The sequence below is a fragment of the Leptodactylus fuscus genome, chromosome 7 (assembly GCF_031893055.1).
Source record: "Leptodactylus fuscus isolate aLepFus1 chromosome 7, aLepFus1.hap2, whole genome shotgun sequence".
NCBI lineage: Eukaryota > Metazoa > Chordata > Amphibia > Anura > Leptodactylidae > Leptodactylus > Leptodactylus fuscus.
The window spans coordinates 85,941,784-85,964,805 of NC_134271.1; the positions used below are offsets into that span (position 1 = coordinate 85,941,784).

The 23,022-nt window shown below is 42.3% G+C and overlaps 2 protein-coding genes across 3 annotated transcripts in view; one reads left to right on the forward strand and one right to left on the reverse strand.

Annotated features, from left to right (window-relative positions):
* The window catches only part of PPP4R4 (protein phosphatase 4 regulatory subunit 4), an 85,097-nt gene extending 73,738 nt beyond the window's left edge, over positions 1-11,359 (forward strand). The window contains exons 19-25 of one of the 2 annotated variants that reach the window (XM_075282444.1): positions 1,365-1,439; positions 4,122-4,191; positions 6,679-6,758; positions 7,880-7,980; positions 9,750-9,802; positions 10,110-10,254; positions 10,491-11,359. In XM_075282444.1, coding sequence (XP_075138545.1) covers positions 1,365-1,439; positions 4,122-4,191; positions 6,679-6,758; positions 7,880-7,980; positions 9,750-9,802; positions 10,110-10,254; positions 10,491-10,515 — 549 coding nt within the window. In that variant the 3' untranslated portion in view covers positions 10,516-11,359. Of the gene's footprint in view, positions 1-1,364; positions 1,440-4,121; positions 4,192-6,678; positions 6,760-7,879; positions 7,981-9,749; positions 9,803-10,109; positions 10,255-10,490 lie in introns of both variants that reach the window. The other variant, XM_075282445.1, reaches the window with a different exon arrangement.
* A 1,283-nt stretch (positions 11,360-12,642) lies between these two features.
* SERPINA10 (serpin family A member 10) lies at positions 12,643-22,682 on the reverse strand. The gene is made up of 4 exons (XM_075282448.1): positions 22,007-22,682; positions 18,252-18,525; positions 13,581-13,728; positions 12,643-12,877 (listed from the first exon to the last, which is right to left on the reverse strand). The coding sequence occupies exons 1-4, from the start codon at positions 22,680-22,682 to the stop codon at positions 12,686-12,688; spliced, it is 1,290 nt and encodes a 429-aa protein (XP_075138549.1). The 3' UTR covers positions 12,643-12,685.
* Positions 22,683-23,022: the final 340 nt, after the last annotated feature.

The window sequence follows — 23,022 nt, forward strand, 5'->3', positions numbered from 1 at the left end:
AAACGTTGTGTGGAGTGACGAATCACGGTATACAATGTGGCGATCCGATGGCAGGGTGTGGGTATGCCGAATGCCCGGAGAACGTCATCTGCCAACGTATTTAGTGCCAATTAAAATTCGGAGGCGGTGGTGGTATGGTGTGGTCGTGTTTTTCTTTTTTTTTTTTTTTTTTTCTATGTAGATTGTGAGCCCCACATAGAGCTCACAATGTACATTTTTCCCTATCAGTATGTCTTTGGAATATGGGATGGAAATCCAAGCAAACACGGGGAGAACATACAAACTCCTTGCAGATGGTTTTTTGCCCTTGGCGGGATTTGAACACCAGGAACACAAGGCTGCAGTGCTAACCACTGAGCCACCGTGTGGCCCCCTGTGGTCGTGTTTTTCATGGAGGGGGCTTGCACCCCTTGTTGTTTTGCGTGGCACTATCACAGCACAGGCCTACATTGATGTTTTAAACACCTTCTTGCTTCCCACTGTTGAAGAGTAATTTGGGGATGGCGATTTCATCTTTCAACACGATCGAGCACCTGTTCATACTGCACGACCTGTGGCAGAGTGATTACATGACAATAACATCTCTGTAATGGACTGGCCTGCACAGAGTCCTGACTTGAATCCTATAGAACACCTTTGGGATGTTTTGGAACGCCGACTTCGTGCCAGGCCTCACCGACCTACATCGATACCTCTCCTCAGTGCAGCACTCCGTGAAGAATGGGCTGCAATTCCCCAAGAAACCTTCGCAGCATGATTGAACGTATGCCTGCGAGAGTGGAAGCTGTCATCAAGGCTAAGGATGGGCCAACAACATATTGAATTCCAGCATTACTAATGGAGGGCGCCACGAACTTGTAAGTCATTTTCAGCCAGGTGTCCGGATACTTTTGATCACATAGTGTATATCATGGCCAAGAGGGCAAATCTCCCGAGCCCAGCAGAATGCTCCTGATCTGTTTGGTAACAGGATATTTGCCCACACTTACGAGATGCCATTGGGTCTCCTCATTTTTCCAGGAGTTTCCCGGACTTTTCTAGGTGGTTGGCAAGTATAAAATATATTGCTCCTTGTTAGGCATTCTAGATTGGTCAGAGGCTGACTAGCATTTTTTTTTAGGATGAGTGATAGGAAGTGTAAAAACCACCTGCCATAATGTGTTCATAATGTCTGAAATCTACTGTGCTATAAGACATTTACCTCCATATATATGACTGGTATTAGTGGCTTCACTTATATTATTATAATACTATAAACCGACAAATTTCAGTGTAGTGATCCCAGCATGCAAGCTCAGTCTGTAGTGTGTGCATTTGATAGTCTTGCAGCATTGTTGCCACTTTCATCTCTTATTATTTTATAGTTTCAGAAGCGTTTCTTTGAAAAGGACTTGCTGGACCAAGAGAAAGAGAGAGAGGAACATTTGCTGCTGGAAATGGTGAGATGCTGGGACATAAAAACAAAATATGATTGAGTGAGGTGCATAAATAAGAAAAATTCCATTTATAACCACTTACTTCACACTGATCTTGAGCTACATTATGACTTGCAGTGCCTTGCAAAAGTATTCATACCCTTTTTAACTTTTTCACAATTTGTCACCTTACAACCACATACTTAAATGTATTTTATTGAGATTTTAAGTGACAGACCAAAACAAAGTAGTAGATAATTGTGAAGTGAAAGGAAAATAACACATGCACATGGTTTTCAAAAGTGTGACGTGCAAAAGTATTCATCCCCCTTTATCAATATTTATAAAGCCACCTTTCGCTGCAATTACAGCTGTAAGTCTTTTGGGGTATGTCTCTACCAGCTTTGCCCATTCTTCTTTGCAGCTCAAGCTCAGCCATACTGGATGGACAGTGTCTGTGAACAGCAATTGTCATGTCTTGCTACAGATGCTCAATGAGATTTAGGTCTGGACTTTGACTGATCAACTTTAACACATGAATATTCTTTGATCTAAACCATTCCACTGTAGCTCTGGCTGTATGTTTGGGGTCATTGACTTGCTGGAAGGTGAATCTCCTTCCCAGTCACAGCTCTTTTGCAGCCTCCAATAAGTTTTCTTCCAGGATTGCCCTGTATTTAGTTCCATCCATCTTCCCATCAACCCTGATCAGCTTCCCTGTTCCTGTTGAAGAAAAGCATCTCCATAGCATGATGGTGCTACCACCATGTTTCACAGTGGGCATGGTGTGTTCAGGGTGATGAGCTGTGTTACTTTTCTGTCACACATTGCGATTTGTATTCAGACCGCACTTTGGTCTCATCTGACCAGAGCACTTTAGTACACATTTGCTGTGTCCCCTATATGGCTTGTGGCAAACTGCAAATGGCACTTCTTATGTCTTTCTTTCAACAATGGTTTTCTTCTTGCCACTTTTCCATAAAGGCCAGATTTGTGGAGTGCACGACTTATAGTTGTCTTTTGGAAAGACTCTGCCTCTTGAGTTGTAGATTTCTGCAGCTCCTCCAGAGTGGTCATGGGCCTCTTGGCTGCTTCTCTGACCAGTACTCTTTGTGTTCGATCTGTTACTTTAGGCAGACGGCCATGTTTTGGTAAGCAGTTTTAGAATACATTTCCATTTTTGGATCATAGACTGAGCAATGCTCCTTGCGGTGCTTAAAGACTGGGATATGTTTTTATAACCTAAACCTGCTTTAAACTTCTCCACAACTTTAACTCTGACCTGTCTGCTTAGTTCCTTGGTCTTTATGATGCTGTTTGTTCATTAGTGTTCTCTAACAAATCACTGAGGCCATCATATAACAGATATATTCATACTGAGACTAAATTACACACAGCTGGACTCTATTAACTCATAAAGTGACTTCTGAAGACAATTGATTGCATTAGATTTTATTTAGGGGTATCTGAGTACAGAGGGATGGATACTTTTGCACTTCATACTTTTTAGATTTTTTTTTTATTACATTTTGAAAACCATGTATCATTTTTCCTTCCACTTCACAATTATCTGCTACTTTGTGTTGGTCTATTGCTTAAAATCCCAATAAAATATATTTAAGTTTGTGGTTGTAAGGTGACAAAATGTGAAAAGGTTCATGTGGTATGAATACTTTTGCAAGCCACTGTACACTCCAGCCACATCCAAAGTTGTATTAAGCTGGGATCCCACATAGTGTAAACGTCAAAGCAAAAACCGCAGCATTTTACAGTCACGAAGCAAAACCTATCCACACATTGCAGAAAAATACATGCAGTAGAATCTCAATGTCAATTATACCTACGGTAACACGTTTTCTTATAGTTATAATGGAAGTACTGTGAAAGTGCTGTGGGAAAAACTGCACTGCATTGCCGCCACATTTTTTTTTCCAACAGCGCTTTTATGCTGCAGCCTGCTACATACGAGCCCTAGCCTGAAAATGTTGTACTTATTACTCTTGAAAAGAGATTTAATCTAATTGCACATGACCGCGTGCTGGCTGCTAGCTATGATGTCACCCGTGTGCCGACCGTGCACCGGCTGTGTTTCCGTAGTCTCATTCATTAATTGAATAGGAACTGCAGAAGCACAGGCGCAAAAACTGGACAGGGATAGGCCCTGTATTGAGTTTTGTTGTCTGAATTGTTGGCCCACACACTGATCTGTGTCTTATGCAGTCATGTACATGGCTGACAGAAATGGATGGGACGGTGTGCTATCTCAGATAGTACACTGACCTAGCCCATATTGTCTGGAAGGGGCCTTATAGGCGTATTTTCCAATTAGACATTTATGATATATCTGTAGATAGGTTGGGGCATAAAGGAACCATTTTGTAGATTGATAAGGGTCCTATGGATATACCATTAATGTCAAAGATGAGAATATGGACATTCCTCACCTGTGAACATTAAGAGCTGCATTGACAATTCTGCCTGTTTCTTGGGAACTCTCCATGCTTGTTAAGTATCTGCATAGTATATACTCTTCTGTTTTCTGGTAGATATAGTGATTATGCCATGTGCAGTTGGCTGGAATGAAGGAGAATATTTCTCAATAGTATTTTACCCACAAGGACATGATGATAGCTTCTTATTCTCTATCATTAAAGCTTCTAATTTCTTAATTCTGAGTATTTTTTCTACAATTGCATGTATTGTCAGGAACAAATTGAAAAAGAGAAGCAACAGAGTGAAGCTCGTTCCAGCAATGAGAAGAGTTATGAAAGGAAGCGTAAGCAATTGATCCATCTGCCTTCTCTCCCTACAAGAATTAGACTAGGCACTCGATTATTAAATGACTACTAACCCTAAATGAATACATTAATTACATTTTGATTTTTATACTTTATGACAGTGGGCTGTGTTTTCCCTTCCCCTTTCCTTCTAAATTAATACTACTAATAATAGCACAGTAACAATATAATTGCAGCTGTCAGTTACATGTAGGGATGTAAATGTCTAAGGCATGGGTGGGCAATTAATTTTCCCATGGGGCCACATGAGAAATTGTAATAGTTCTAGAGGGCCATGCGCGTCGTGGCAAATTTAGCTCCACCCACTTCTCTGCTGACTCTGCCCATTCTCAATCATTTTTCCATGTGCCCCACAAAGTAAAATCCTCCTACAGTCACCCTAACATTATACACCCCCACATTATAACGTTTTCCTCCAAATGTGCCACAGTATTAAGACCCTCTCCTGGTGCTCCAGTATAAATTAGCAGAAACTAGAGGGGACATTAAACTGGGGCAGCTGGAGGGGGACATTAAACTGGGGGCAACTAGAGGCAGACATGACCCCCTCCAGCTTACCCCCCATGGTTTAATATCCTCCTCCAGCTGCCCCAGTTTATTGTCACCCTCCATCTGCCCCCTAGTTTAATGACCCCCTACATGTGCATTAAGTTTAACTGCCCCCCTACATCTGCCCCTAGTTCCCCCCTCTTGCTCACACATGCTGTCTCTTCTCTCTTTATCATCCAGCAGCCCCCATAGCCGGCAGCTTGCAGGAAGAACACAGTCCTGTGTGGCTCCGCCCACTAACGAGTCATAGCCTATCCTGGTGATATGCTGTGAAGACATCATCACAGGTCCTTGAACATCTGCCCCCTAGTTTAATGTCCCCCTCCATGTGCATTCAGTTTAACTGCCCCCTACATCTGCCCCTAATTCATCTCTCTTGCTCACACATGCTGTCTCTTCTCTCTATCATCCAGCAGCCTCCATAGCCGACAGCTTGCAGTAAGCACACAGTCCTGTGTGGCTCCGCCCACTAACGAATCATAGCTTATCCTGGTGATAGGCTGGGATGACATCATCACAGGTCCTTGAACATCTGCCCCCTAGTTTAATGTCCCCCTCCATGTGCATTCAGTTTAACTGCCCCCCTACATCTGCCCCTAGTTCATCCCTCTTGCTCACACATGCTGTCTCTTCTCTCTATCATCCAGCAGCCTTCATAGCCGGCAGCTTGCAGTAAGCACACCGTCCCGTGTGGCTCCGCCCACTAACGAGTCATAGCCTATCCTGGTGATATGCTGTGAAGACATCATCACAGGTCCTTGAACATCTGCCCCCTAGTTTAATGTGCATTCAGTTTAACTGCCCCCTACATCTGCCCCTAATTCATCTCTCTTGCTCACACATGCTGTCTCTTCTCTCTATCATCCAGCAGCCTCCATAGCCAACAGCTTGCAGTAAGCACACAGTCCTGTGTGGCTCCGCCCACTAACGAGTCATAGCCTATCATGGTGATAGGCTGTGATGAATCATCACAGGTCCTTCAAAAACCTTTCTCTAGCTATGTGGGCCAGATAGAAGCAGTCAGAGGGCCGGGTGTGGCCCGCGGGCCCCACATTGCCCAGGTCTGGTCTAAGGAAATATTCAGCACTGGACATATATGACAGATCATGTAGTGTAGGGAGGTTTCTGCAATTGCTGTCATTCATCCTGTTGAATAACACTGCACACCCTTCTCCCTCCTGAAATAGCTGATAACTCAGAAATATATTTTATTAACCTACAAAGCAAAATAACTTTATGTTAAGGAGTCATTTCTTTTCATTACCCACATCAATCTGTCCTTACTGCAGGAAAGTTCCACACAATAATTGGTGAGCTGATCCCATGACTTCAATAACTCTAGGCTGATATCGGAGAACAAAAAATTGCAGTTAACTTAACAGTAAATGAAAGAAGCGAAGTGTTAGGGGGCATTCACACAGAGGAAGTTGGCGCTGATTCTGGCACGATAACTCACGGCAGAAACAGCACCCTGAAACAAAGACTCGCATTGACTTCAGTGGGTTCCGTTTTCCGCGCGGAACCCATTAAAGTCAATGGGAGGCTTTTTGTCCCATTGATTTCAATGGGTTCCGCGTGGAATACGGAACCCACTGAAATCAATGGGAGTCTTTTTTTTTCAGTGCTGATTCTGCCGCGAGTTATCATGGCAGAGTCAGCGCCAACTTGCTGAATGTGAAGCCCCCCTTAGGTTTAGTGTCCCGTTAACACATCACCTGTCTGCTAACCAAAGAAAAATCCAGTCCATTCAGAAGCACCAGTGCTACCAATTTAGCAAGTAAATGAAGCCAAGATGGAATAGCACAATCAGATTATGCACAGTGGCATTGTTTGTAGTAAAAAAAGAATATAAAAACCCTTTTGTCTAATATCATACATTCTTTTATAGTTGTTGCTCATTTACCCTTTTGTTTTAGGCAGAGACAGTAAAACAGGATCAGCCTTGCCGAAAAGCCTCCCCACAGTGATCTCTGGAAGCTCATCAGGCACACAAACAGGTAAATGATAACATGAGTGGATGTCTGTGCTATATGTTGATGTTACATTTTTGGTGCCTAGATTAGTACAGGTTTTACATGCTCTTCAGCACTTACAGAAATTGGACATCACCGACTCACTAGATAACCCTGTTCCTTCTATCAGTGACATCATCATTCTTCACAGTGACCTAATCAGAAACCTAACCCTATATTTACATCACCAAGTTTCACCCGTGACAGTATGTCATTGGGAGGCAAGGACTCCTTGCAGCATAGATAACTATGATACTAGGATTCTCTCTTCCAGCATGAAGTTCAGACAGGTAAATATGGCGAACACACAGAGTTTCACTGCTGAAACTTGGTCGTATGAATCTAGGGTCACTCTCTGATATCACCAACCCTTCTTAGATAATCCTGATACCTCAGTGTGTGACATCACCAGCATACCCCAGACGATATTGCTCCGTGACATCATTATTCTTCACAATATAAACCTGATATCAACTCCCTTCCCCAGATAGCGCCCATTCTGTATCATCCTCCTTATTCCATAAAATTATCCTTTTTGTCCAGATTATGCTGTCCTTTCACTGTGTGACTTCTCCAGTTCTCTCCAAATATCATCACCCCTCTCAGGCCTCCATCACATGACTGTACGTTTGATCTACAATTGTGGAACTACATTTGAAAATCCAAGTACGAATAGATGAATTTCTATGCACCCATATAAACAGCCATAGTTTTTGGGCCTGTGTGTCGGGGCTATAGCGAAGAGCCGCAAAATTTCACCAGACCTCCTTTCACTCTGTAACACCATCAGTCATTCCCTGAAAAACCCTGCCACCTACATGACATCACCAGCCACACTAACCATTAGACATCACTAACCTCTCTCCCTTCATTCTGTGACATCAGTACTCAGCGTGGTCTCTTAAGACAGTCAGTGATAACAATGGAGGATAAAAAAACAGCAACCATTGATTCCCATAGTGGAATAGTCAGCCGCCTTACTGTCTGAAAACAGTATTTAATACTTGCTATGAGAAAAACAACACATATCTATAAAGCTTCTCAGCACAAACATGAATGAAGATCCTGTCCCACAGTGCTTGCAGTCTGATATCTGTCTGTTTCTGTAGTAAGCAGAGAAAGCAAGAAGAGTAAGCTGATCAGAAGCCAGTCGTTCAGCAACCAAGCCATCCATCCCAAACACAGCCCCCTTGAGAAGGGCACAAAGTAAGATTATAATACAGTAATGAAAAAGAAATATCCAGCTCACCCTCAATCCAACTTCATCCAACTGTGATGCACGAGACACTGATGGACTCCGATCATTAGAAAATGTCTTGTTCCAGAAAAAGGTAAGTCCAGCATCAAACAGGTGATGATAAATAAAAAATAACTTTTATTTAATTTCCGTATAAAATTAGTATGCATATACAAGGGAATTGCATGTAGCATAGCTACGCGTTTCGGAGCTTTATGTCTGCTCCTTCTTCAAGGCTCCTTGAGGAAGGAGCAAACATAAAGCTCCGAAACGCGTAGCTATGCTACATTGAAATTCCCTTGTATATGCATACTAATTTTATATGGAAATTAAATAAAAGTTAATTTTTATTTATCATCACCTGTTTGATGCTGGACTTACCTTTTTTTGGAACAAAGTAAGATTATGTTATGTATTATTATTTTACAATATTGACCATATGTAGGAAAGCCATGCCCCTTTCATTGTAATATCTGACACAGCCTCACACACAGGTAAGGCTCTGTGTCAGGTACCACAATGAAGGGGTTCCACGCATAAGTGTGGTCGTGGGGCCTCTCTTAAGCATAAATACAATCTATGAATACTTCTTTAGACCCATGGGGCTTCTTCTGAAGCCCCTTGTTGCATAAACGCAGCTTTTTTTGTTGCAGATTTTGTTGCGGTTCTTTGAGCCAAAGTCAGGAGTGGCCACAAAAAGAATGGGAGTTATACAGGGAGTTCTTATATTTAACCCTTCTGCTCAATCCACTCCTGGCATTGGCTCAAAAAAACGCAACAAAATCTGCAACAAAAAAAGCTGCGTTTCCACAATGTGGGGCTTCAGCCTTAAATGTCTCTAAGGGCTCATTCACACGGAGTAAACGCCAGCTTATTCTGAACGTAAAACACGTTCAGAATCAGCAGCGTATAAAGCAGCTCCATTCATTTCTATGGGAGCCGGCATACGAGCGCTCCCCATAGAAATGAATGGGTTGCTTTTTTCACTACGAGCACTCCCATTGAAGTGAATGGGATGTGCTCACGTGTACGGCTCGGCATGAGCAGAGCTAGCCGTACACGCAGGCACTTTCCATTCACTTCAATGTGAGTGCTCGTAGTGAAAAAAGCAGCCCATTCATTTCTATGGGGAGCGCTCGTATGCGGGCTCCCATAGAAATGAATGGAACTGCTTTATACACTGCTGATTCTGTTTTACGTTCAGAATAAGCTGGCGTTTACTCCGTGTGAATGAGCCCTTAGGCTGAAGCTACACAAAGGCTATGGCCCCATGTAGCGGGCTGCAGCAAATAAGAAACATTGCAGCTTTTCCCGCAATGTTGTTCACAGAAAGTCTGCAGAGGTTTCCTTTGTGGACTTTCTGCTTTTGTTACACCTATAGGGAAACCACCAGTGTTTCTGTAGGTATAATTGTCATGCTGCAGTTTTGCAGAGTGTCCGCTGTGCATATTTTGCCCATCCACTTTGCAGTGACTGTAAAAGACAGCGGTTTTCGCCACAGCGTTTCTCCCTCGGCCAAACCGCAGCGTTTAAGCCTTATGGGATCCTGGTCAAAAGCAGTTTTTTGTGGCATGTTTTGCTGGCTGTTTTTAGCCAAAGCCAAGATTGGTTTTAGCAAAGGGAGAACTGTAAGTGCTACCTCTATATTTCCCACATTCCCTTTGAAGCCATTTTTGACTTAATTTGTATGAACACTCATTATTGAATTTGTAAATTTCATTTTAAATTTTGTCTCCAGCAAAAGTAACTCTGTCATTGGAGTTGGAAAGAATGTTCTCCTACCCTTTGTTGGTAAGTGGTTATTGTAAACTATCTTAAAGTGATGTTCCACCTCTAGTCATGCTCGGAAATATTTTAGTGACCTTCATAAATATAAATTCCATACTACAGTAATACTATCAGAAGTGTTAATTTTTTTCTACAGTATAGTTACAACCTGCAGGTTTTTGGGGATCTCTACACTCCTTCCAATACCTCTGCAGATGTGTCTGCTGTACTGTATTACTGGCTTGCAGCGTACTGGCTGAAAAAAACAGCTTACATTCTACTCATGTTTCACAATCTTCTTGTCTCAGTTTTCTGTGTTTGTATCTTTAAGAGGATTCACTTAAAGCCAGGACTGGCAGCGCTAGTGCCTCTGTGAGCTTTTCCAGCACTACAATATCGTCATCCCGAGGTCCCGGAAATACAGTCGACCAGAAGACAAATGGCAGCAAAGAGATGCAATCAAGGAAACTTAGCCTGTAAGTATCTAAAAGAGTTAATAAATGAGGTGTAAAGCAAGACCGGCAAATTGCACCACAATTCTCTTTTTTGACACAGACACAATGGGAAGCACTCTTTATAAAGGGGACCCACTCTCTCTATTACCCCCAAATGTCCTAATAGGTGATATGTAATGGGGTTGTGTAATGTAGACTATCCCTTTAAATTAATTTATTAAAAATTCTTGATACTTTTTTGTTTTTGTCTCATGAAGGAAAAACAGAAAACAAAAATCTTAGCTCCTGCGTCAAATAAGAAGTAAACCAAAGAGTCACCGGGGCTCACCTTAGAGGATGAACCAGTGCTGCCCCGGACTGGACCCCTCGCTATATTATATTATCTATCTATACTCTGGCCAATCTGTATCCAGGAAAGGAATTATGCTCTGCAACATCATTACTGCACGATGGTCACATTTAATAACCAATAGCCATCTGGGACTGCTGCTTGTCCTCCCCTTTCCCATATAAGCGTCCTGTAACCTGTTATCTTAAAGGAGAAAAGTGCTATTTATTGGAGAGACTTTCCATGGGCCACATCACCTGCTACAGACGCTGGATCTACACATGCAGGAACACAAGCTTAGACCGAGACTTGGGCAAATTTTTCTACGGTTCTCTGTGTTCACCAGTTGTGTATATACTTGAGCTGACATTTTAGAGTATTTTGAATAGTTATTTTTCCCAGTGACAACCAGTTCTATCTGTTACTATTGCTACTGTACTATGCTTCTCCCCTTGCGCCAAACACCTCTGCTTATATGACCGTGACTGATACACTTCACCCCCCTGGGAGATGCCAATAACTTTACACAGTATGAAGCTATTGTCAGCTTCTTTGTTTGCAATGAGATGAGAAAATGTAAATTATCAAAGAAGTATTTTTATTCATTGTATGAAACTTCTAAAAAAAAAAACAAAAAAACAAAAAGAAAAAAAAGAAAGTCAATTGGGCCCCTGGATGTTTTTACGTGTGCGCTTTTTACAAGGTCGATATGATTTAGTGAGTCCTGAGACAGCACAGTGCATGCATGATTCCAAATAAACATGTTGCTAAAATCGTTTAGGTCTGGATAATTTATAAATGGACTGAAAAAATCCTGCAACAAAGTTATCAGCATTAAAAACTCCACCCAGAGTTTACAGGAAGCCATTTATGTGCCTCTTAGTACAGAAGGGGAAAACAATCCAACACTGGTCAGAAAACTCACATTACAGTCCACATGCACACTTGAGCTAGCTATACATAGTACCCCTCTTACAGTCTCCATTCATTTCACTATACGTCACAGCCTAGGAGAAAACAACTATGAAATATAAATCAGATTACTGAATTACTAGTATTCTGCCTACAGTAAACGATAAAAATGAAAATAAGATTATAATGGGATTTGTTAATTTTGCAATTCTGTAATATAGTCAAGTCTATAACATGTCCCAGTCTGTACAGGCCTGTTCTGATGATTTGTGTTATTTAAAGGAAACCTGTCACTATAAACTGACCCCATCATGTGCAGGATGTATTAGGCTGAGTGCACACGAGGTCTTTTTGTCCGGAAACTGAGGCCGCCTCAGTTTCCAGACCAAAAAACTGGTAGCCCTGCACTGGCATCCAGTCTCGCAGTCCGCTCTGGATTAGGCCCAATGAATGGAGCTAGTCTGGAGGAGGGAGTGTCTTCAGACGGATTCGTGAGGCAAATCAGCCTGAAGAATGAGCATGTCCGTTCTTTTTTTCCAGGAGCCGGAACAAACGGCTCCCGGAACAAAGACCTGACCGGCTCCCAATGATTACAGTGGGAGCCGTCTTTTTGGTCAGGGTTTTGAGGCGAATGAGGCAAAAAACTCAGCCTTAAGCTTTCTATTGCTGCCCCTTTGATCTTTCTGTTACTGCAAAGTGGAGTTATAAATGTCTGAAAGCATTAAAAGTCGTATGGAAATTCCCCTAAGTAGTGACGGTGAGCAGGGTGGAGCTCCAGTTTAGTCACCATGTCCGCTTGCTAATCGCTCCTCCTGGTTGCCATTGACATCTCCATTATAACATCAGGGAGTGAGGAAACTGAAATCGCTCCCTGCCCACCGTGACTACTTAGGGTAATTTCCATATGGCTTTCATGTATTTATAACCTCTTTACTGAAACACGAAGATTACATAGGGGCAGCAATAGAAAGGGAATCAGTTCACTGCACATCAGGAAGCCACTTTAGGGGCAAAAAACACACCCCACAGTAGTTAAACGGAACCTGCTAGAGAATGCTACTATAATGTTATAAAAAATGGTTATATAACTATCAAGTGGTGGTAGCGGGGAAGGCAAAGACTTCTATACATGGGGGCTTCCTATATTGGGAAACTCTTAGGGTGGAGTCCTTCCTGATAATGGGAGTCAATGGTTTCTCCTTTGATGAGCTGTTAGAATTTGGTGGGATCGATGATTCTTCCGATAAACAGCAGAGATTTGTAGTTTTCATTGAAGATCATGAATATGAAGGGATGGTTCACTCGGATTGTGTACGGCAACGAGAAGGCGACTATTTCAGATCCAGTGAAGGCTGAAGCTTCTGTTCCAATCTCGTCTACATCAATCACAGCTTGATGGGTAATCTAAACATCAAATCAGTCAATGAAAATCAATCTCCATGCAGTTTTGGGCTTCATTCCAGATGACATTTCTGCCTATTATCACCAACCTCGCCTAATTTGTACACAGCAAATTCTTATTGAGGAGGAACCCCTTCAAAGCCCAGCCTAAGGGTCCATTCACAAGGAGGAAAATGGTGAGGAATTTGGTGTGGAATTTCAGTGCTGAAAAAAAGCCTCCTATTGACTTCAATGGGTGGCTCTTTTTTTTCAGCGCTGAAACTCCTCACCATTTTCCTCCATGTGAATGACCTTAAGACCTCACAAATAAACAGGTAATGTCAAAGTGTCTCTTTATGGGTCATTAGAAGGGGCATGGAGAAACACAAGGCACCAATGGAATCTGTCTTCATACTGAAGATTGATCACTATGAGGGCTTTAGCTGAAGAGGGGGATGCTGAGGAAATTATTGCTGCAAAAATGTCAGTCCTTAGGATAAGGTATAATGGACTTAGGTTTATGGATTCCATGTGCTATGTTAAGATATGGTGTTTTGTTATAAGGTGTTATCATATATATGATGTATATCTTATGTTATAAGATATGCTTTGTTAAGATAACATGATCCCATGTTAAGAGCCTACCAGACAGCTGGGGTAAGGGGTGGGTTAACTATTCCTACAGACATGTAAGGGTTACTCCTTGAGCCTCCTGTATCAAACATACCTCAGAAAGTATTAAGTTCCTTTCTTCAGTCATTCCAGTAAAATTTGCCTTCCCAGTAAATACATCCTTAACGCCCAATGCCTCTAAGGAAGATTTGAGCTTATACTTCTGGACAAGTCGGAATTTTGGAAAAAAAACATCAGTTTTCCTGGTGGAGAATAAGAAATGTTATACCCTAGCAAGATGATAGCTAAGATGTACTGTATGGCACATAGCCCCTGTTGTCCTTTAGTCTTTCCACTTTAGTTATCTTCTGAGGTGTCATTGAGACGATAATAGACGTTTATTTGCAATCGATCTCAATTCCTTCTCGTCCAAACCATATTGACAGATGACAAGGCAGCAGAGATATAGGCTGCTGTTTGCAGAGCTTTCACCCTAAGCAGCTGTTTAAAGAAGTGTGTATTACCAACCTGGATTTTATTTTAAGACCTGCCATATGATTGTTATCGCTGGGGACCCAACAGTAATGGAACATTTTTGCAATTGTAAATGATTAAAAAATTCCTTATTGTGGACAGATCGGGCAGGGACACACGTGTAAGAAGATAACCCAGCCACAATAAGGAATCATGACTAGGTTCCTGATTAGTCCAAGATCATACAAAAGTTCCTGCATTTATGGTCATATCCATTGGTACCTGATAATGACAAAAGACTCTCACCACTAAGATGGTTAGAGAAAATCTTTAAAAGTCTGCAAAATTTTTAATTATTTATATTCGCAGAAATGTTTAGCTTTTAATTGTCTACAAATGTGAGTATGTTTGTGTTTAGAGGAATCCCCTTTAAGCATGCAGGTTACTTTGTACGTTAATGCTGGTCGACTTTTTTCATATTTTCTTTCCCCACCTTCCAAGTCTTTGAGGTCTGTGTGCTTTCACTGCTCATCGCTCCCATGCAGACTCTCCGAACAGATTATCAAACGCAGATGTGAACCAGGCCTAACATGTTTGTTTTGTTTACGTTATCTGTTTTTTCAATATAAAGGGGTGTTTTTTTAAAAAACTTTTTATTGTTTGTTTATTTTTTCCATCTTTTTTGTTAACTTTTAAAAAAAAAATTTTATTTTTTTATTTTTCTTTTTCCCACAGCGGGACTTGAACCCAGGCTCTCTGATCCTCAGTGCAATGCATACATCCTCACATAGTATTGCAGTACATTGCACATATGTTCTCTATGTGTGACAGGGAACGGTAGTCAGGAGGCTCTTGCTCGGCTTCCAGGCTGCCATTGGCAACTCCTCTGACCCCAGGATCTCATCGCAGGGGATCCAAAGAATGGCAGGTGACTGTCTCGCTCCTGGCCCCTCTGGATACCAGGGGAGTAATCTGGCAGAGTCAGGGCATCTTCTGAATCCGGCGGCTAGTCCCGGGCCGAGTGCCGAAGGTAATGTCACAGGCACAGCTGCTGTGCCCATGGCATTACAGCGAAGCGTAGCATAATACTATGGCATGGAGCGGGAAGGGGTTTAAGGGAATCTGTCAACAAAAATGTTTTTGTTTTTTTTTTATTGCTATGAATTACTGTTTATTAATTTTAGGTTATTTTGGTATTTATTTTTTAACATTTCCAGGAAATCTTAACATACCGTATATACTCGAGTATAAGACGACTTTTTCAGCTCATTTTTCATGCTGATAAAGCTCTCCTCGGCTTATACACGAGTCAGGGTCCACGGAGCACAGAAAACTGGAAGGACCTGGAAAGGGGAGGTCCTTTAGTGCTACTGCTCTGTGATTGGCTCGTCATGAGGTCACGTGACTGTGATGTCATCAAAGGTCCTGTAGCCACTGATATGTAACATCTGCAGATAAGGTTGAGTGTAAATCCTAGTAGCTCCGCCCACACCAGAGTCCGATCACATGGTCATGACGTCATCAGAGGTCCTTTAGCACACTAGGACTTAGCATCTACCCTGCAGATGAGTGGCCAGGATTCATTGTGTCTTATAGAAGATGTCTGTTGTATGGAGGAGAAGAAGCTACAGTAAAGTGACAGACACAGGGACCTTCCTTTAGTTACTCTGCCTATTAATGTCAGGCATTTGGGGTTATTAATTTAGTTTCAGTAACTCCATGTGCCTCACATTAATAGCAGTTAACCCCATCATGTCCCAACCCCTGTGTGCTCCATATAAGGGTTACTAATATATGAGACACATGAGGGTACTAATGAAGGACCTTAATTATGAAGATACCTAATTATTACCTCCATATGTCCCACATATCAGTAACTCTTATGTGAGGCACACAGAGGGTTAATGTGAAGGACATGATGGGGTTAACTGCTATTACTATGATCCCCATGGAGTTACTAAGCTGCAATGCACATGACCAGACTTTTTATCTGCAATGGTGGATTCCCCCCCCCCCCCCCCTCGGCTTATACTTGAGTCAATAAGTTTACCTAGTTTTTTGTGATAAAATTAGGGGCCTCGGCAGTGGCGTAACTACCGTGGTAGCAGCAGTAGCAACTGCCACAGGGCCCAGGACATTAGGGGGCCCGGTGACAGCCGCTACCGCTGCGTTTTTTGTTTTTTTTAATAGGCCGTTACCGGCTGGAATTACTCCAGCCGGTAACGGGCCCCATATACTTACCGATCCTGGCAGGGGCCGGGATCGGTAAGTGACACAGCGGGCCCTACAAGCACTGTTATACTCGGGGGTCTTTTCGGACCAACGATTATAATGATCGGAGGCCCGGAGAGGTAAGAAACATAAAAAACACTGTTACTTACCTCTCCAGGCTCCGCGCAGGCTTCGGCCTACTTGCGTGACGTCATATGACCCGCGACGCAGGGCCCTGTCACATGACGTCCCGGAAAATGGCCGACGGAGAGGAGGGGAGTCGGGAGAAAGGTAAGTAAGAGAGTTTTTTATGTTTGTATCCCCCCCCTTGGGTCTCCGATTATTATACTCTGGGGTCTGAAAAGACCCCAGAGTATAATAATTGTTCATGGGTGTCCACTATAGGGACATAATACTGTGTGCAGGGGCCACTATAGGGACATAATGCTGTGTGCAGGGGCCACTATAGGGACATAATACTGTGTACTGAGGCCACTATGGGGCATAATACTGTGTACTGGGGCCACTATGGGGACATAATACTGTGTGCAGGGGCCACTATAGGGACATAATACTGTGTACTGAGGCCACTATGGGGCATAATACTGTGTGCAGGGGCCACTATGGGGACATAATACTGTGTGCAGGGGCCACTATGGGGACATAATACTGTGTGCAGGGGCCACTATGGGGACACAATACTGTGTGCAGGGGCCAATATAGTGTGTGCAGAAATGCGCGGGGGGGTGGCGGCGGTGGTAGGGGTCAGTTGGTCGAGGTCTTCAGCGTCGGTCGGGGGGGGGGGGCCATGTCAAAAGTTCGCCACGGGGCCCCGCCATTCCTAGTTACGCCACTGGGTCTCAGCTTATATTCACGTGGGCTTATACTCGAGTATATATGGTAATAAAATAATTTTCAATATATCCCATTGTTGGCCACTAGAGAGTGCATCATTTCTGTATGTATCAATATACACAGCCCACTGAAGAGTTAGGGCTAGTTCACACGTGAACTGCCCGCGCGGGTTTTGACACAGAGAGAGACGCGGCGAGCCGCGTCTCTCTCTTGTCAAAACCCGCCCGCCGCGACCATCGCTGTTGCGGCTTAACCCTCTGCTGTCGGCTCAAATGAATGAGCCGACATAGGAGGGAGCTGCCGGGGGCGGAAGCCGCGCGGCTGAGCCTGCGCGGCTTCCGCCTGAAGAAAGGACATGTCCTTTCTTTTCTCCGCTAGCAGCAGCTCGCCGCTAGCGGAGAACAGAAGCCCGGCGGTCTACATAGACCACCATTATAAGGGGAGGTTTTGGACGCGAAATCCGCTGTCAAAAACCTCCCCTTATACTCACGTGTGAACTAGCCCTTAGGGTGGAAGCTGGTCCTATATTCTATACTCTGTATACAGTTACTTATGACCTTTGATGATGTCATCATAAGTCCTTAAAGGGGCTCTATCACTGGGAAAAGTCATTTTTAACTAATCACATCCTTTCACAGCCTTTAGAAAGTCTATTCCACACTTACCTTTAGTATGTAGATTGCCTGAGTGGTTTCTGAATAAGTTTGTTTTTATTCATATGCTAATTAGACTGGTGCACGATAGATCGTGCAATCCCTTTGCTATTGTTTCCTATGGGAGGCTGCTGCTGCTGCTGGGCCAAAAATGCATAGAGGGGAACAGAATCCCTGTATGGAGAGCCAACGCTGGTGTGAACCCAGTCTAAGTGTGTTCAGCAACTCTCTATAGAATCAAATGGGAACCACAAAGAGCTCTCATTTGTCAATCTTAAGTCATTCCTGATAAGAGTGGCTGCTGAGTTCTGTTGGGATCAATGGCCTAGGGTAATTCATGCTCTGTAATTGTGGTGGTCACTTTGGTCAAACCTAAGCCATCATATTGGTATGACATATATAATGTATAGGACACCCTCTTTAGCCACACATTATCCTAGATCGCTGCATCATGGACTCCTAAGTACAATGGGGGAAATGAAATTGAGCTCAGGTCCAGGCAAACATTACTTTGTGGTAGAGGTGAGGTTGAAAGGTAGTCAGATTATAGTAAACATACCATATCTGGATTTATAAGGAGATGTATGCCATACCTAGTTTTCATTCTGTCCAGCCACGATGTAACAAGCTCCATTGATAATCCGTCTTCTAACACATCAAAGTCTCCTCCCTTTTCCGGCATGACGACTAGCATGTGAGCGCCTCCTCTGTATGGCAGGTTTAACACAGTACACGATAGTGACTTGTCAAACATTGAGCTGACTTTATCCGTCTTGTACATCATAGGCACTTGTACGGAATTATATTTATTGACAAAGAAGGAATCGGTCATTGTCAAATGTGGTTTAAAGGGAATTTGCCATTTACCTGAAAAGAATGTAAAACATGCAGTAAAATGCTGCTGAGGTTGGAAAAAGACAATAAAAGAAATTGAGACTATTTCTAAACCTGAGCAGTCTGTTATTTTTATTGGCTGGTTTTCTCCAAAAAACATCACCACTCCTATCCACAGGTTGTGTGTGGTATTATAGCACAGGCCCATGGAACTGTGATACCAAACACAACTGGCGGACAGGTATGGCACTTTTTCCAGAATATACAACTTTCAAAGTTTAACAACCCCTTTAGGCTAAGGCACCATGGGACGTCCCGCAACAAAAAGCCCTGCGGGAAAAACCGCTGCAACGCATCGCGGTTCTTCCTGCAGTGCTGTAATCAGAAAGTTTGCAGAGTTTTCCTTTGCAGACTCTCTGTTACAATTATACCTATGGGGAAACCACTAGCGATTCCGTGGATATAATTGACATGCTACGATTTCCAAAATTTCCGTCCGTTTCCATGGGAGAGTTTCCTAGGCATGCTCTATAATTTGTGCAGAGGTCTTTGTGTACGGTGGGATGTGGATAAGCTGTGACCATCACCTATTGTGACTTGTGTTCTATCTACATATATACGACACTTGTGATCATTAGGGGGCTGATAAGTGACATGGCTGCTGCAAAGAAAACACAAAGTCTTATCATATTATTTGGCTTAAAGAGGACCTTTCATCACTTGGGGCACATGCGGTTTTATATACTGCTGGAAAGTCGACCGTCGGCTTTCACGATCTGTGCCCCAGATGAAGAGATATCGGTGCCGGTACCGTAGCTCTTTACCGTCAGAAGGGCGTTCCTGACAGTCAGGAACATCCTTCCTCACAGCAGCGCCTATAGCGCTGTACTGTGAGAGCGAGGATACATGTCCATAGACGAGTACTATCAAGAGGGGGGGATTCCTCCCCCTCTCACAGTATAACGCTATAGGCGCTACTGTGAGGAAGGGCACCAATAGCTCTTCACCTGGGGCACAGATCGTGAAAGCCAACAGTGCGCTGAATTCAGTGATAGAACCGCATGTGCCCCAACTGATGAAAGGTCCTCTTTAAAGCCATAGCCAAAACTACAAGAAAAAAAAATAACATTAAGCATTTTTAAAAAACCTTTCCAATAATTCTTTAAAAATATGTTTAACATAAAACTTGATTTAAAGGACTCAAGCAATGTACCTGTCGTTTAAGGTGATTTTTCAAGATTTTCTGTTATGTGAGTGCGTGTCATTATATGTCAAATATTTAGCAAGTTTAGCAGTTTTCCTTTCTGCGTTTCTTCCTACGCTGGTGAGTGGAGAATAGCTGCCATACATAGTACACAATGGGGCACATTTTTTAAGGCACTTGCGAATTTTTATGGCATAAATTTAGCTTTTTGGAGGTCTGTTTCTGTGCTACACTTCATTTATGAAGCATCTGCACCTTTTTTTGCTTGCAGGACTTTTCTTCAATTTAAGTGGAATCTTGGACGAATTCGCCTGAATGCTGATGTGAACCATGCATCAGTAGTGATAGTAAGCCCAGATTCAGCTCCAATATGAACCTAAGCTTGTTCTCCCTCTCTATCTCCTGTGCTTCCGGAAAGCTCAGGTACTGTCTGTTTTTCACACCTGACTCCTGCAGTCAGTGATAATGGCAATCCTGGTCACTTAACTCCTACAATGGTACAAAGTTACGTTAAAACCAAGCACACCATTGTTTTTCTTGTAAAATTCTAAACATGTTTGATGTGTCACATGACCCTCTTCCCATTGAAAAAACTTTAGTTGTATCCAAAATGGCCGAGTTAAAAATGGCTGCCATGGTCACCACCTATCTTGAAGAGTTTTCCCTCTCCCATATGCTAATGTGCCACAAACAGGAAGTTGATATCACCAACCATTCCCATTTCATTTAGGTGTATCTATATAAATGGCCCACCCTGTATTTTAGTGTCCTTCTGTTCTATGCTCCCTTGATGCCCATATACCATTTTTTCTCCTTTATTGTTCTCTGACAAAGGTTGCTAAAGTGGCAGCAAATGGCAAATGGTCATCAAGGAGGCACTAAACGAAAGGACACGGTAAATTCACCCAGCGGAATTTTTTGCTGTGAAATTCACTCCTATTCATTACAATGTCTTTTTTCTGCTTACTGAAAAAACCAACTAGCAGAAAAAGCATCCTGCAAGATCCTCAGGCAGATTCCACCTGGACCCCTTCACCCCCACCCACCAAAACAAGCATACACACACTTAAATGAATTAGAGTAGAATTCTGTGGCATATTTGCATGGCAAATCCCACCACAAAAATCTGCTGATTGAACTTAATCTTAGGCATCCTACACACTGCCATAATGCTTCCATATTTTCAGGACTGTATTGTGTTTTATATATTGATAACCTATCCTCGGGTTAAAAGGGTGATTTTTCTATCGTTTTATAGCTTCAGGCAGCAGAGAGGCTATGTTCACCCCTGGTGCCAACGTGTTCCTATAGTCTAGGGAGGACTCCCAATGTGCAGTCTTAGCATACCTATTAGTTCCTGCAATGCAGGAGTACTACAATGTATTATAGGAGGGATTAAGTAATCACATGGTCAAGTTGCCAGATGGTACTAAAAATAATGTAAACAAAAGGTTTCTAAAATATTAAATAATGAAAGCAAACCCCCCCCCCCAAAAAAAAAAAAAAAAAATCTATACCACAATTGTTTATGTTCATACTTACTACTAAAAATGTAATGAAAAAGTTTAACCCAAAAATACATCTGCCGTGACCAAAGGGCAGTTAATGGTCACTGACTGTCTAACTGCTTTCCATGTTTCAGTTACACACAGAGGGAAGGATTTCCCCCCGCCAGCTCTGTGACCCTCTGCAATTCAATCATAAGTGCTGGGGGCTGCCATGGCTGCTGGAGTCCTGACTATTGTCTTTGATCTTGTCATGTACAAAGGCCTCGTTAAAAAAAAACAATATTTAAAAAAAAAAGTAAAAAATATCGGCATTATTATATTAAAACTAAAATAATAATAATTGACATTCCAACATCTGAAATGACACCATAAGAAAAATACATTTAAAAAAACGCAAACATTTGATTAATCTCACCCATTCCAAAAAATGGAATAAAAATTTTCAAAAGTTGAATGCAAACCAAAAGAGTACAAATGAAAAATACACCTCATCCTGCAAAACATGTGCCCTAAATTGTCTTAATAAACTTAATTTATGTTGTGAGATGAGCTTCTCTACCTGTGACACTGCAAAAACAATATATAGCACTATGTTCTGATGTTATCATAAGACCTCATGGCAACCAACCAGATCTCGTTTCTCATTTTATATCTTTGCTGGTTCTTTAACTAACCCCCGAGGCCCATAGAGAAGAAGTTCTACCAAGTCTAATTAAATAAATCAATAAAAAAATTTCATACTGGCCTTAACTTGGGTCTTTTTTAAGACAGGAGCCCCCTGTCTTAAATAATTTGTCAATACCTTTAAATAAGATGTAGTCAAGAAGTATCATCTTCGTCTGACGGTCAATGTTAACTAGAAATTCAGACACGTTACCCCTCGACTTTTTAATAACAAATTCATTGATTATGTTTTTGGCATCCGGGTCGTGAAAATCAAGATTTCTATATTCCATGTCGAAATACGCCCTTGTCTCATTGATAAAGTCATCATTGAGGGAGAATAAATGGTGGATGAATGAGAGACTTCCCAGCTCCAGGTCATAGCCCTCACTTCTTCTTACTCCATCTCGAAGTTCTTTCAATAGATTCAGTAATAGGTTGGGTTGTTTGCTCTTCTTCAGGACTTCCCAATTTAGACCAGATAGGAGCTCATCGTAAGTATCTCCTCTGCTCCCAACCATTAATGATGCAAGACAGAAGGAGACGCTCAGTGGGGAGAAGAAAATGTTATCATCGTGTTTGTCAGCCATTTTTCTATAAAGGCTGAATCCAAAGTTACTGTTCATTTCCGAAATATGAAATACAGTGAGCTCGGTGGTGTCATTCAAGGGGCTTGACTGTTCCTCAGGTCTTTGAGATATGTCTTGGTTGTGTTTGTCCTTCTTTGACTTATTCTTATTTCCTTTAATGCCAGGATGGGCCAGACAAACTCCAACAAGGAGAAAGAAGACAAGTGTCCATCTCATAGTAGACATTGCTTTGTCCTGATGCAAGATAAAAGAAATGCAGTTATTTTCATCATGTTCAGTGATCAGACCATGCTTGGGTTTTGTAATGTCCATGTGCTTAGTTGATTATAATCGTATTATGGTCATATCCAGCCGTCAGGTTATGCTGTGGTGTTATGTTCTGAGTTATATACTGATCATGACCAGTAGTGGGTCCATGTTAGCGGTTCTGGGGTGCTATGAATAGATGAATTGTAGTATTGTCATGTCCAGTGATCAGGTCTGTTGGAAGTTGTAGATTTCCATAAACAGATTACAGAATATTATAAAATAGTATCATAGTTATGTCCAATGACCAGGTCATGTT